This window comes from Apostichopus japonicus, chromosome 8, assembly GCF_037975245.1.
Source record: "Apostichopus japonicus isolate 1M-3 chromosome 8, ASM3797524v1, whole genome shotgun sequence".
Taxonomy (NCBI): Eukaryota; Metazoa; Echinodermata; class Holothuroidea; order Aspidochirotida; family Stichopodidae; genus Apostichopus; species Apostichopus japonicus.
The window spans coordinates 20170933-20187054 of NC_092568.1; the positions used below are offsets into that span (position 1 = coordinate 20170933).

Here is a 16122-nt window from a genome sequence, read left to right on the forward strand (position 1 = left end):
CAAAAAGAAACGTCAAATGCCGGTAATCTGACCTAGTTTTGAATGAGGTGTAACAGAAGTGTTAGACACCACCATCGATCCCAGAAAATACACACACAGCTTGCTATACCATTGGTAATTAGACACTAGTGTACAGTCAGTACATACAGCTGTGGTCAATACCCACAGCACAGTGTACATAGCAGCATGGACATCTCAGGTCCAGCTAAAGATAACAAGGTATCACGTTTCATTACTGTCTGCATTTTGTAACCACATGAACAAAACGTCACTTGCAAGCAACGGAAAGTTAACTTTTTCAGATGGCTGTACGCGGTTTGGGGCGAGTCTTCAATGCCTTTAAACCATTTATGACTCCATCATATGATATCAACCTTTGACACTGCATGCTGTTAAGTCACAGGGGGAATTTAAGGACTGTTCTCAGGAATATGAAATTCTGAAATTGTTATTTATAAAAAAAAAAAAATTATCATACTCATTTAAAGAATAAATGTAGTTGGAATCATTATTAAGACAAGGTATGTGTTACTATAATAATGCATAGCATTACTTCTCAACTTCTTTTCTTTCAACAAAATTTCAATTAGTACACTCAAGGTGTTAACGTTTTCCTCAATTTTTTTTTCCAAAGAATGCTTTTAAATCAATTCCTCTCAAGATATAAATTATGGTTTTCTTTCAGTCACAAAACAAAGTCTCGTGGCAGCAGCTGTTTAATAGCTATTTGGCAAGATGCATGCCTGAAGGGAGCACGAAGTTAACCATAATTCAATAAATACTGCCTTCCTCAGTTAATGTGTCAAAAGGAGAAACCCTATCAATGCAAAGATTATCACAAACTTATGAATAAGGGCATGCATAGTTTAAGATATTCCAAAACTGTAAAAGAAATGCTTTAAATATCAGATATATGAAACCGGCCATTTTAGCATTTCTAAAATAAATTTTGCATCAGTATTATTCATCCCTTTAATACATGTAGCATTACCTTACACAATATTTAACTGGGTTTTACCCCCCCCCCCCTCCTTTATCTTCTTCTTTTAGAAAAATCTATATTCAAATATATGCAAATTAATTCAACTGACTTTATCAGTTTAATTGAATGAACCAACTTATCATACCTAAGTTGCTGATCCCTTTTGTTAAATTGAGTCCGTATGCATTGAATATGATAATTAATGAAGAAATAACATCATTGGTCACCTGTGATGAATTATATTCAAAGCTGATTGCACTACAATAAAGTAATCATACAGAAATAGTATAATGACAACAATCCAAGACTTTGCAGTATACAAAAATACAACAAGAAATGATAGAAGATAGAGTTTATAGTTCTTAAACGGCTTTATATTTATGCATTAACTAATCCATTTAATCATCTGAGGATTGATAAAAAATTATTTAAAAAAAAAGAAAAAAAAGATTAGTGCTTATTTAATGAGATGTAACAAATATAGGCAGTCATACAGAAAGAATATTATTAATGCAACATTTCTGATTAAACTTGAATTAGAATTTTATAAAATAACAGTAAAATTCCAAATTAATTCAAACAGCATCAAATAATAATTAACAATTATTCTGTAATACAAAGTGACAAGAACTTTGTAAGATTTTAAAACTGTAAAAATATGTACATAATTTAATAGCAAACTATTTGTCTAACCTGATACCACCCCCCTCCCCTCCCCTGCCCACCACCTCCTGCAAATACATTTGAAGAAAAGTCTTTAAATTGGTACTAATTTTACACTGACACTCAATGTCAAAAACCCTTGAAGCATCAAAAGTGGTATTCATGCCTTTTAAAATGATATCGTTCACATTGAATCTGGAAGAAGCTATAAATATATTTCTTAAAAGAAACTAATTTGACCCGTCTGTTTTCACTCGACTATAAAAACAATAACTCATTGACCTGAAACTTGATTGTCAATTATTTTAATGAATTTGTACAATCCTCACATGATAAAACAAGACTGTCATCTGAAATGATTCTAGCCTCACATTCAATTTGTAAAGAATGGATTGGAATGTGAACAAAACAAACAACTTGCTTTACGGCAGAGTGTGGTTATGTCTGCATTAATATGTAATATCAGACTCTAACACACAAAAGCTTGACGTGCTAACGTAAACAGGACACAGAAGGTCATTATAATATTAGCTAATAAAATTGGTTAACAAGATTCCAGTATCTAGAATACTGTAAATGTCATAAAACCATTTGACTAAATCATGTTTCTTTTGAACAGATCTTTTTTGATAGAGAAAAAAACTTTATTATTCTTTTACAGAGCAGTCTATAATTCAGGTCTATATATGGCTGGAAAATATGGATGAATATAATAGGTTATATACAAGGATAATGTAAATACAGAATTCCTAAAGAGACAAGACTGTTTATACCAATCAGCTGCATAAACAACAACAAAAAAAGCTAAAACAGCCTGTGTTGGTAAATATATAAAAGTTAGAAAGGCCTGATATTTCCAGTCCTAGCAGGATCATTTCTGGAGGCTGACTCCTCTGCAGCAATATGTAATTCTTCTCACATTAAAGATGTAATATGACATTCTTTTTAACTAACTTAGATCTTAGACTTATATGAGCTTCAGATATCTCCCATCGGATATCTACACAACAATATCACACAACACTCACTAGACAATTGATCCCACATTTTCTTCAGATATCTCCCATTGGATTCTACACAACAATATCACACAACACTCACTAAACAGTTTATCCCACATTTTCTTTTGAACAAGGATCAAATAAATTTATGAAAATTGATAAAAAATAGTTCGGACAGTTTCACAAGATGAATATTACACTGTGAAATGATCGTTCTGCAAGGCTATTATAATCTTTAATGAATATTTAATAAATAGGCATACAATGAATAATAAGCAAAAATTTATTAGAACTTTTAGATAATGAGCAAAAAAAAAAGGGGGGAGTGAATGGAAAGGAAAAGTTTACAGAAAACTTATTGCAGGTATTACAGAAGTGAAATGGGAATAGTAGAACACATAGAAATCTCCTTTTTACAATCAGTTAACTAAAAGAAATAATAAATGAAAAATGAGTGATACAAATTAAGAAGCAATTTATATTGTAGCTTTTACCTAAATCGTAGGTTTTACAGATGACATTGATAAAAACTTACCAATTTTTTATACTTAATTTACCAATATTATATCAAGTGTTTTTATTTACAAATACCTCAGATTTTTTAGATAGTTTAAATGGGGAAAATTTAAATTGAAAGCAATCAGAAGTTAACTACAGTTTGTCTTAGGAAGACTCTGAAATCATTTCTTCAGTGTGTTACCATGTGAACATATATTCTGCATTGTAAATTAATGGAATAAATGTCCTTGACACGTCTTGCTGCATTAAACATTTCTATGTCTTTAAAGTAACCATTCAAGTTGATTTTGGTCAATTTAACTGGTCAAAACGTCTGTCTGAAATCCAAAGTCCTGTAACAGTGCAGGCCATAATAAAACTTAATTTATCATCGTTTTTATTTAAAAACAGAAACTAGTCACATTTTCAAATTCCTTTCAAAATATTATTTTCAAAAATATGTTACCGACAAAATCTTGATTTACTTACATAATTACTCACTCATTAATATTCCTTTATTGGTGACTTACATAATGACTGTCTCATTAACCTTCGCTTTTTTGTGACAGCTACATAACAGTACATACATGACAGTCAGCTACATAAGTCATAACAGTAGTTTGAGTAACTGGACTCGGCAGGTTTTGGAAAACTTGCCAACCAAATCGATAAGCTATTATAAACAATTAATATCGACCCGATTCAAAGTTCAGGTTTTATTCCGGAGAAACTAAACAATGAAGGAAAGAAACAAGAGAAACAAAATAAGAAGCAAAAAACAGAAGTTGGAAATTTAGAAGAGATTTAAGCGACATATTAAAGAATATAATACAGCGATTCCTTCTTTGGATCACACAATTCACACAAGCGATATGAACTAGTAAGTACACAGTCTATACATACTGTAGACCTTTCATACCAGGACAGAGTTCAAGATACAGAAAACACTATCATTTGCTGCATTGAAATCCCCAGCCATAGCTCAGACGTGGACGTAGAGTCCACCGGAAATAAAAGAGGGTACTTAAACCTGGAAGACAGACAGAGGAGTTTGCTGCAATAAGGCTGAATACTTATGAGGGTATAACGATACTCACAATTCACTATGTAAAGAAAAGTCTTGCTTTGTGTTAAAAGCTTATATGGTCTTTCATTTAATGTTAGCGTTAGTAGACTAATACGTTAAAAAATCCCAAGTTCAGACAATTTCAAAGGTTAATTGATGAACACTACGTACATGCTGAAAAGTTATAAAACCTGATGCAGACGTCATGAAATAATTCATAATTTAACTTGAAAGTATTTAAGAACTATTAATCTTATACTATATTTTTTATGTAATATTTAGAGAGCACTAAAACGCACAATGTTTTTGTTTGAAAAGGGTGTTATTAATTTTTTCTAAAGTATTAGTGCCACAGAGTTTTAATAATAGACCCCAGCTACCTCACGAATACACACACAAATTCAATAATAAAAATAAAAAAATATTGGAGGTTTTTTTTTTCTTTCTTGTTTTTCACATGTGCCAAAAAACATAAACCTTGTGTCATTCTTTGAGTCATCATACCAACTACACTACCTATTTACTGAATTAGGCTTGCTTAACTTAAGATTCTTGTTGCTTTGTGAATGGAAACAAAGCACAATAGTTCCAATAGTTAACATTATGTCCATGCATGGATACAGGCTGACCTACTGTATATTCAGAATGAATCTTCCAGTGGTATACATACCAGACACGCAAAGATGATTAATCACCAAACTGTAGATATATTCAGAATGCATTATCATTATTGAAGCCCAGTAAAGCAAACACTCTTCATTTGCAGAATTAAGAGGGTTGTTCAGTGACAATATATATATATTGTTATAATGGAGCTTCCAAGGCCATAAGTATTAGAAACCAAGTTAGCACCCAAACAATGTGGAACAAGTTCTCTCCATAAGCACTTTTCCTCAAAGTTTGACGGAACAATTTATTCCTTTACGTTACAGAATGAGACATAATTCTTTGTTACTGTAGCTTTCACTAATCGTAAATCTCTTCCAAATACAGTTCCGATAATCCATGCACTACGTGTCCAAATATCTACGGAAAATTTCACACTGCTAAAAGAAGACAGAAATAATAAGATAGGGCTTTGGCATCATCATACTGCATGCACCAAACCAATGGTTGTTGTTTATGACAAGCATGTATACGATACATTGCTATTTCCTGCCTCTCATAGTTTAATATCTGACTGATAAGTGACACAAATATGAAATAACTCAATCTAGTCTACTATACTAGTCAACTAGTACTATTCAGTACTAGTTAACTAGTACAGTACTAATCAAAAGTAGTCAACTAGTACAATACTAATCAAAACTAGTCAGCTAGTACAATACTAACAAGTTTAGTCAATACTAGTCAACTAGTACAATCCTAACCATACTAGTCAGTACTAGTCAGCTAGTACAATACTAACAAGTTTAGTCAATACTAGTCAATACTAGTCAATTAGTACAATCCTAACCATACTAGTCAGTACTAGTCAGCTAGTACGATACTAACAATTTTTGTCAATACTAGTCCAATACTAACAATTTTAGTCAATACTAGTCCAATACTAACAATTTTAGTCAATACTAGTCAATACTAGTCAACTAGTACAATACTAACAATACCAGCCAGTTCTATTCAACTAGTACAATACTAGTCAACACCAGTCTCCTGGAACAATACTAGTCAATACTAGTCAACTAGTATCATACTAACCTTACTAGTCAATGCCACGCTACTTTCACATGTATACGAAAGCAAAGTTGTACCATACAGTAATTATTATACTACAAGATTTCTGTACTTTGCAGGCCTAAAATAATGCCAACTTACTGTGTATATCTATAATTATGTATATATATATATGGATTCAGAGGATTTTTATACATGTATAGGTTAGACATACTGTATATAAAATGCTTTGCAGCATTATTAAACAAACACAGACAATGGCTTCATGAGCTTTTTACATATTCCGTCCAAAATTGGAAATTGAGAGTTGCTGTAAGGAATGAAGAGGAACATTGCTCCAGCTAGCCACCACCAATGTTGCATTTACCTATATGTATATGTATGGTATGAAATACAAAGGTAAAGGAGGTGGGTGGACACTTAGTGTATACATAGTAGGGCTCTGGTAATTCTACAAATGCCTCTACTGTAGCTGAAATGCATGTTCATCCCAAGATTACCAATCAAGGATGGCTTCTTCATATATGAATATGACATTCCAACGGTCGACAACACATGCATGGATAGACCACATTGGATTGGATTCACAAACAATGATATCCTATCGCAAGTTTCGGCATCCCATCCCAGATTAAGACATCTCATGAATACTGTATATGACATCCCACTGTACTGTACTAAGGACCACATGAACATACAGAAGATTGTCATTGCATGCGTGATCATAGTAACATCACAAGGTCGTGGCATCACATGAGACTTTAACATTCCCAAGGTGAGCATCACATGGACATGTCACATCCCAAGGTGAGCATCACATATAAATCACATTCCCACAGTTGACATCACATGAATGGATTTATCAAATCCCAAGATTGGAATCACTAACATGTCCCATCCCAAGGTTCGCGGCCCGTTCGCGCATCACATCCCACATGCATGGATTTATCTAATCCCAAGATTGGAATCACAGACATGTCCTATCCCAAGGTTCGCACATCACATCCCACATGCATGGATTTATCAAATCCCAAGATTGGAATCACTAACATGTCCCATCCCAAGGTTCGCGCATCACATCCCACATGCATGGATTTATCAAATCCCAAGATTGGAATCACTAACATGTCCCATCCCAAGGTTCGTGCATCACATCCCACATGCATGGATTTATCAAATCCCAAGATTGGAATCACAAACATGTCCCATCCCAAGGTTGGCTGGCATCATATCCCACATGCATGGATTTATCAAATCCCAAGATTGGAATCACTAACATGTCCCATCCCAAGGTTCGTGCATCACATCCCACATGCATGGATTTATCAAATCCCAAGATTGGAATCACTAACATGTCCCATCCCAAGGTTCGCGCATCACATCCCACATGCATGGATTTATCAAATCCCAAGATTGGAATCACTAACATGTCCCATCCCAAGGTTCGTGCATCACATCCCACATGCATGGATTTATCAAATCCCAAGATTGGAATCACAAACATGTCCCATCCCAAGGTTGGCTGGCATCATATCCCAGACATCTTATGAATATATAACATCCCACAGTAAGTACCACACACATATCACATCCCCAGAACTGTCGTTTGCATGATTATAAAAATAACATCACATGGTTGGCATGATCACATGAAGATATCACATCCCAAAGTTGGCATAGGAGACGCCACCATTGTATTGTTGTATCGTCTGTGGCCCCTGGAGAGGTAATCATTGATATCCAAGGAATGAATTTGTCTCTGTCAGAGCAAAACAAAAGAAAGAAAAGAAAGAGAAAGAAGAGTATTAATGTGACAAAGCAAATTATAGTTAAGTGTAAGATCAGGAGACACCTGCACAGTACTACATAGTTTTCAAGATAGTCAATATGATCTTGATATCGGGATTTAATGAGAATGATTTACATAATCAACGACGGACTATACTGCACGCACACGACGAACAATACGTTAATCAGTACCTGTACCTAAAGTACAGTATATACTATTGAATTTATCTAATATCAAGGTCTGATAAATGTTTCAATCACAGTTTTTAATCTTTAAGGCAAAAAGTCTGAACCATAGACTATTTAAAAGCCTTTGAATGGAATGTGATCAATCGTTAATGTTTAACAGTTAGGAGTTACTGTGAGTCTTGTGAGCTATCATACAAAATAAATAAACAAAACAGAGAAAGACAAACAAGTTATCGCGCCTGTGAGCAAACGAGTCTCATGGTGGTTGTGAGGGCTTTTTCACCTCAACCTAACATACACTAAACTGCAAGTCATTTATCATTTCAAATTCAGATATATTCATGTGTCTACACAATTTGCCCAGAAAGTATGAATGTTTGTATTTTAGATCCTCCTTCATGCAGGGAACTCGCGAAGAAGCCGCCATTGGCTTATCAAAGCCGCAAGCTGACCGAAGTCAGTCTCTTACATTCACATTTTAACGTCCATGATTATGAATTGTCAATTGTCAGCAACTGTGTAAACTGGACGACATACATTAATCTTGGAGTGACTCAAACTCGGGACCTTATGATTGAAAGGCACCGGCATTAACCGGTAAAACCGGTTCTAAGCAAAATTTGCCTCGGATGCTGTAGGTTTTTACAAGTATCCTGACCTAAGTACTATACTCTATAATTACATAAACTGGTAATTTATATGACTTTTACAGTTGGTGTACTAGCCTCTTTAAATGTTGGTGATTTTGTTCATTAAATGAAAAGAAAAAGTTGAATGCAAGAATTGCGTAACTAATAGTGAAATTCTATATTCAATAACAAAGCTATGCTTTAGTATAGCATCTAGAGCTACTTGGATCATTAGATGTTAATCCACTCTGAGCTATAAAATGGCCACCAATAGCTAGAAATTATCAAATCTCTAATGTAGATGTAACAGGATGGGCCTATGCTGTATAAAATTAACACTAGGCCTAGGCTAGGTTTAAGTTAACTTGCCTGTACTGATCGCTCTCGCGCCTGCTGATGAATGAGTGTTGGTTAATATTAGATTAGGACTAATCTGGGCTGAGAGTTAATGTGTGTGAGGGAATGCACTGTGATTGGGTAGTCGTTAGATTTAGGGCACGCATCAAGAGTTGCGTGTCATTCTCTAGTTTTGATTTGAGCAGGGAGAATCATTTAGGGCGTGCGATGGGATGGACATGTGTTCTGGGGAAACTGCATTTAAGAATATAAGTAGGCCTACGTTGACCGGCCTTCCACGGTTTATTCAAGGTTGTATCATTTTATTGTTTCGTTAATTTGAAGAATTTTATTAAACTATATTTTGATTAATTTACACGATTTTATTGGCTTTTATTTACTCTGTCGGTGATCTTCCTTATCCAAAGCCGTTGCGGGCAATGACCCTTTCCCAGCCATGTAACATAAACATAAATTTTATCAAGATTGAACTCTGAGAAAATCCAGGCAGAGACCAGGATTTAACATTAGTAGAAGCAATTTATGAAATATTGATGGCCGTAATATACTGTGACCATACTTTTGTCAGAAAACTCCAAAACACTCCCAAGTTCACATCACTTTGTAGGGTCTACACTATCAGATTGTCCCAATGTTTGGTTGCGCTATGGTTCAAGGATGGTGAACAAATGCAATTTTTTGCAAAGTTTAAATTATTCTGGGCCTTTCTACAAACTTGGGAATTATCGGTGACAGCATATGATGAAATCCAGAGCCCCAAATCCTGGGACAACTTTTATCAGGGGAGTGCCCATGATATGCATGGACTGTACAGGAAAGTGGGGAATTTCTGGTAACCTTATCCTATTGTACAATACCAATTCTACTGAACATTGTGACAAACACTGTGTTGAACTGAATGAGATCCAGGCCTAGAGCAAAAATGCAAACAGCTCCATTCAAAGAGAAAAACAAATGATCTAACAGCATTTACAGTGCAATCACTCACCAATTGTTGCATTCTCTTCTCGTGTCTGATGTTTGACTTCACACAGCCATGACTTGAATGTCTCTCAATCCACTCTCTATACTTGCAATTCCTCGAGGTAGGCTCCACCGTATCGGGCGAGAAATGAACGTGTCTGTTCAACCGGAAGATGATATTGGGATCACCTTCGGGCATGCTGATGGAGCGTTTCCGTAGAGGGGGCGGTCTGGAACTTCCATCCTTATCGAGAAAGAAGGTTTTGTGTTTAAGACATGACTTTGGCGGGGGCGGTAGAGGAGACAAAGGTGGTTCGTGAAGGACTTCCAATTCCGTTGCATCAAGGCTTCCCTCTTCATCACTTAATAGATTATTTTCGCAAGTGGAACCCTCCTTAACATTAATCGTATCACCTGCCGCATGATTTACAGCGTCACCTGAGCCACCGGTGGAATTATTTTGCTCTGTCTCCATCTCCTTCGTTTTGCTCTGAACCTTGGCTTTTCCATCCTCAACTTCTTCTTGTACCTCTTTTCTGTGATCTGTCTCCGTGTCGGTACCATCATTCACCATGACAACCACTTCTCTCTTTTCCTCTTCTTCAATCCGGACATCTTTATGCTTCTTCTGATGAGCCTTCTTGTGACCATGGTGATGCAGTTTTTCACGTTTATCGGGCTTTTTCATCTCTGTCTCGATGTCGCAGAATTCATCATCTGACAAAGAATGACCATTGTGGTGGCGATGGTGCTTCCCTGATAGAAATGGCAGCTTTATATGGAAAAAATGTGAAATCCCACCACTCTTTTTCACTTCTTTGTCCATTTGAAACAAGTCTGTTGGATCCGACATAGTTCTCAGTCTTCTTGCTTTATTATCTGTCTCCATCGTTCCCTGCTTTCAGAAAAACAAAAACAAAATAGGAAAGCTTTAAATAAGAGGATCTATGTATTTAATTAGGATTAAAGGCAGATTTGCTTAATACTTGCAGCCCCTGGAAGTAGAGTCTGTTGTTGTAGCTGTTTTAGCCTTCATAAAAGAGCAGTTCTGTACAGCTTATAATGTCAATATGTGGAGCAGCAAAATTATTGGTATTTGTTCACGCTTATTTCTTCTGCCATAACTGATCAGATATGCGTAATAATCCAAAAAACTGTATTGAATGGATCATTCAAGGTTCTTGGAACGAAGGTGCTGGTGTTGTGTGACGGGGTGCATTTACTACAGGGATCTTTTAAACAAAACTGAAATACTTCTTCACAATACCTAACAAAACAACCTTTGCACGTTTATGTACAAGTCCTTGTTTACACAATGATATGGTCTTCAGGTTAACTTCAAGGATGTTATCAACAAAGTTTACACTTCAGTCAGCTAGCCTGAATTTTGATACACGAATTTTGAACCCAAAGATACTAGATATCAAAACAAACATACATACTTTTCTTTTAAGAACATTTGTAACTTAGCTGAGGACAATCAATGTGGGCCCTTATTGTGAGAAATACTTCCAGGGTGGCCTTGCCTGTTAATTGTAGTCGGACTGGTTTAAGTGAGGAACTAACTAAGGAAACAATTAATAAAATGCAAATTGACTTACTGCAGGACGTCTGAAATTGTGGCAATGTGGCTAGAAGATCCATATAAGTTGTAATTCAGTTACGTGAAGTTGCTTTCCAGTGTTTTACCCATTACTGATAACGACATAAGATACTAAGTACAACCGAACGCCATACAACAGTAGTTCTATAGGCACATACAGAGCCTAGCCCTCTATACTGTACATTTACACAAATTCAGAAATCATCAATGGTTTTGGGTCATGTCTTTTTATTTTTCTTCTTCTTCTTTCAGCAATTCCTGTAAGAGACGAAACGTTCAACCTCCGTTCGGGTAACGCAGAAAATTCGCTGTCAAAGTACACAATCCTTTGTTCAAAGATATGTTATCGAGAGCTGGAATAATTTCATTATGTCTTCCTATCGTCTTCTACGTATACAAGTACACACATTTCTACGTAAGAGCCTTCCGTATTATTGTTTACATTACGTGCAATACTAGGTACATGCAAGTGACCTCATAGGGAACCCCTGGTTTTTTAGAGAAGAGGGCGGGACTTATATACGGCTCTGGGCAACTCCAGAGCCGTATATACGGCTCTGGGCGACTCAAACAGTAGTCTTGGCCAAGTCGTTTGATTTCATTCCAGCATTTCTGCAGTCTTCAATCGACCTTCAGATTTCTGAAATTAAATGTCACAAGATAATTACCACATGAAGTAATAATGACAGATTTCAGAGAAGATTCCTGTGTTAACCCAGGGAGTTGTTATGGAACATAACAACTCCCTGGTCTGAGACTGAAACCACAAGCTGTTTGTGGATAACGGTGCGGCCTATAACTAGTTCAAGAAGTCATGGCACTTCATAGCTAGAGCCAAAGCCTGTACATATTTGTTGTTTAGTTGTAGATGATGTTTCAAAGACGGTGCCCGTTCCCTAATATTGGGGAAATGAAATAGGGAGCATATTCCATGGCAGCGCATCCCATGTTACCTAGTTGTTGAGTGATACCGGAGTTTATACCCACAGTGAGAACACTGGGTACACGGTGGTTACATAGTACGCTCCGACCAGAATTCACCCGATTACCAGATGCAGACCCACCTAGCATTATTTTGGTGCCTTCATCACTTTAGCCACCACTCATATGGGACCTATTCTAAGTCTGACAATACATGCGCATGTGTGAGGACCTGAAAATATAATTAAAGTGGTTTGTCTTGCCAATAAAGAGTGGTTATTTTGTGTAACATTGTGTAAAAAATTGTCAGACTCAAAGCGCCAGGGGTGCATTCTGTACAATCATAATTCTTGGGTAATACGCCCTTAATGACAATTAGTTAAAGCCAATTTATACGCTTTAACACATCAGTGGAATCACTGTGGTCGAGTGGTACGGGCTTAGGTTCGTGACACGAAGAGGTTCCGGGGTTCGATTCCTACCTTCGCCTGATGAGTCCCAAAAGGACGAAACCGTTCGTGAAGTGGAATTTTTCTGGTATGTTATTCTTTATTGATTTACTATATATGTATATATATATAATAGCCTTTTGATTTTATTCAAGTATAGCGTAAAATCCTGACTTTTTCGATTCTTGTCAAAATCATGCATATTGATTAGTGGATCTTTCTGAAATATAGAAGGGATATAATCGTGACCATTCATCCCGGCATGCGTTCGCCTCCGTTGTCCAATGCTGATTTCTATGAGGTGACTTTCAAAATTGTAATGAAAATCCCTGTTTTGTTTTTTTAAATACGGGTATGAGGTAAGCAAACGTTTACGTTTGTGTATATCGAAATGCCCCCTATCTAAAAATAACTGCGTCTTGTCAATATTTATTGGCTCGAAATGAATCGTCCCGAGAAATAGATATTTTCTGTCGGTCAAATCTAGAAGAAATCTAAATATGTTAATTTTTATGCACACATTCCTCAGTTTATATTAGTTTCACGAAAGATTCGGCCAAAATTTCGATGGTAATCATTCCATAAGAATATCGAAAAGGTCATTTACGATCGATTTAATATAAGTGAAAATAGTCGATTTTTCAATTTCCGGAGAGCTAGGTCCCAGTTGCCTAACGGAAACCTGTCCAAACTCTGTCACTGGAAATTTAGTGAACCTTGTTAAAGAAGGCACTCAACGCATATGAAATATATTAATATACAATAACCATCGAGTATTTTATCACCATCCGTATCATTTTTGAAGAAAAAAGTACGATTACAATATTGCACCCTTCTATACCTTAGCTTACAACTTCTGGGGAGCCAAAAACCGGAAAACATTTATGCATAACAAAGGGTTTGATTTGACTGTTTTGAAATCACGTATCACTGGCAAGGAAAATGAGCAGACTAGGACAGAATATTCCATACACCTTGGAAAAAGAGGTAAAATACAATTTAACGCCTCACCGAGTCTACGAACAACACTTTGAACGTATATTGTGTGGCTATAAGAGTATCCTGACCAAATCTGAGAAATTCGAATTTTAGCCTCCTTTTAAGGCTATGTGATTTTTTCAAATTTTCTGCCAAAATTGCGACTTTTTTTCTTCCACCGAAAACCATACTTAGGATAGGTGGCGCCATTCCGCTTCCCTATCGTGTAAAATGAGTTTTGTAATAATTCCCTACTCTGATGATGATAACTGTACTGTGATGGAAAAGCAAAATTGAACGCCTTGCAATGTGTCATTTACATATGTAAGTTTTATTATATTTCTTGCAGAAAGACTTTGTATAAGCCACTTTTAACTCGACGGAAACTCGTTTCAATTTCCGTTCCCGAGCAGTCGGCATGTGCCATTGTTTTCAAGTATATGCGTGAGGTTGGAATGACTCGCACAAGTTGATAATGTCACTTGAGGTCAGCGGAATGCATCGATCCGCTTAGTCGGCCTATAACTCTCGTTTCATGTTGCAATGACTTTCCTATTCGGTAATATCACTCTCTGCTACAGAGTTTTACCTTCTGACGTAAAATTTCATGCGTCTGTGTCCATTGCTGTCTGTAAGAAGAAACAACCGTTCTAAACAACAATGACATTTCTACTTTATATGCCTATACCGAAGAGACATCGAAGAACAAAATGTTTCGCTAAAAATATTCGCAAATAGTGATGTTTATATACGGTTCAGTATGTAAACGTGGGTGCGTGTGTGTGTGTTGGCTTATGCATGAAAAGTTAAGTACTGATAAATAGCAGTCATGCTTCTGTCAGCTTTATTTGCTGCGGAAATTGATACAACTTTCTGTCTTAAAAGAGCAGCAGAGGCATTTTTGCCATGTTAACATTATCATGGTAAGGGGAAATTGAAGTTCAATGAATGACCAACTTGTCAGTTATCCATGCAGCGATAAGGGGTTTCTTTGACCTAATATGAGACTTACAAGACTATACAAAACACATCATTTTCATGGTTCGGTGTATTAGTCAATGAGGCATTTAAAATTGAGTCTGCTACCACAAAGACGCACCACGAATTTGATAGCGCCCTCTAAAATTGTTCTCATAGCTTAAAGTATCAGGTGGCATACTCCTATTAGAGTTTATATCCATCCGCCCGATTGTTCTCCTGTTTCAGGAAAAGTGCCAACAAGGAGCATGAGAACATCTTTTTGACCTGTTATCAATTAGGATCTGCTTTCTTGGGGGCTTGCATTTTGAAGAGCATGAATGGAAGTACATGTGGTGCAAAAATCGTGTCAATTGTGCCAATTGTAGACCCCTTTAGGCTTCCCAGGAGCAGCGTACGAACATTGTTTACTACTGAGTGAAGAGGTTTGTTTACAAGTGGCGAAAACTTCAGGCTCTGATAGCAAAACCCTCTCCGCGATTATGGTGCAGACAATTGATGGTGCCATGATTGGCCAACTTGTCAGTTATCCAGTGATGGGTAGCGTTTAGCTAGTGAGAACTTCTATATAGGCTCAGAGACCACATTACTTTTTTGATTTAGTGTGTAAGTCAATGGGGCTTTTAATGGGGGTATGCTACAATAACGACATGGTCATGGGTTCAGGTAGTGCGAACTTCTACAAGGACTTTAAGATCACAATACATTAACGATTTAGTGTGTAAGTCAATCGGACACTTTTATGGAGTGTGCTCATAGAAAGTTGCTTTACCAAAATGCAGGCTAGTTACTTACTATATTAGCCAAAGCTCAAACTCACCCTGGTTAGAGATAATGTATATATATATATATAAAATGTCTAAAATATTCAGGTTGGTGGTTTTACACTATCACACCGACCCATTCTCTTTTACGATCATGGATCTGTTCGTTCTGAAATAGTCAAAACTAGATCTGCATCTCAATTTGGATATAGAATTATTAACTTAATGTATACAATAATCTTATTTCTCCGTATGAACCACACAACAACGGTAAATATTTGACACCTCAGTGCAGAATATAACGATGTGTAAGCTACCTGAATTCACTGAGAGGCCGTCTTAAAAGGGTGTTTGGATCAGAGCCGTATATAGAGATACGGCTCTGGTTTGGTTTATGCTATAGCGCCGTCTATTAAGTCGGCTAACACTGTATATCCATTATAACTGTCATGTGATATGCTACTACACCATATGGTATAAGACCTGCACTTCTTTCGAGAAGTATTCTCTGCCTTTTGAATGAGATTGCAAATGATAATAATCAGCATGACGGGTGGAGAGAGGGATGGAGGGAGAGAAGGAGAGATGGGGGGAGGCGGAGAGAGGGTGGAGAGTGAGA

The 16122-nt window shown here is 36.5% G+C and overlaps 1 protein-coding gene across 2 annotated transcripts; it reads right to left on the reverse strand.

Moving 5' to 3' along the window:
• Positions 1 to 1205: 1205 nt before the first annotated feature.
• LOC139970964 (uncharacterized) lies at positions 1206 to 12018 on the reverse strand. Of its 2 annotated transcripts, none has more exons than XM_071977058.1 (3): positions 11412 to 12018; positions 9836 to 10708; positions 1206 to 7643 (listed from the first exon to the last, which is right to left on the reverse strand). In XM_071977058.1, exons 2-3 carry the CDS (start codon positions 10697 to 10699, stop codon positions 7530 to 7532), a joined length of 978 nt encoding a protein of 325 aa, XP_071833159.1. In that variant the 5' UTR covers positions 10700 to 10708; positions 11412 to 12018; the 3' UTR covers positions 1206 to 7529. The 2 variants fall into 2 exon arrangements, with proteins under 2 accessions (XP_071833159.1, XP_071833158.1); XM_071977057.1 differs by having other exon boundaries at positions 9836 to 10705; positions 11412 to 12012.
• Positions 12019 to 16122: the final 4104 nt, after the last annotated feature.

What these genes read in the sequence shown, in the direction of transcription:
- LOC139970964 (XM_071977058.1), bottom strand. Translation starts at nt 10,699, where the DNA reads ATGGAGACAGATAATAAAGCAAGAAGACTGAGAACTATGTCGGATCCA. An exon ending in AGAAGAGAATGCAACAATTG is followed by an intron (nt 7,644 to 9,835) that starts GTGAGTGATTGC and finishes TTGCTCTGACAG; the next exon opens with AGACAAATTCATTCCTTGGA.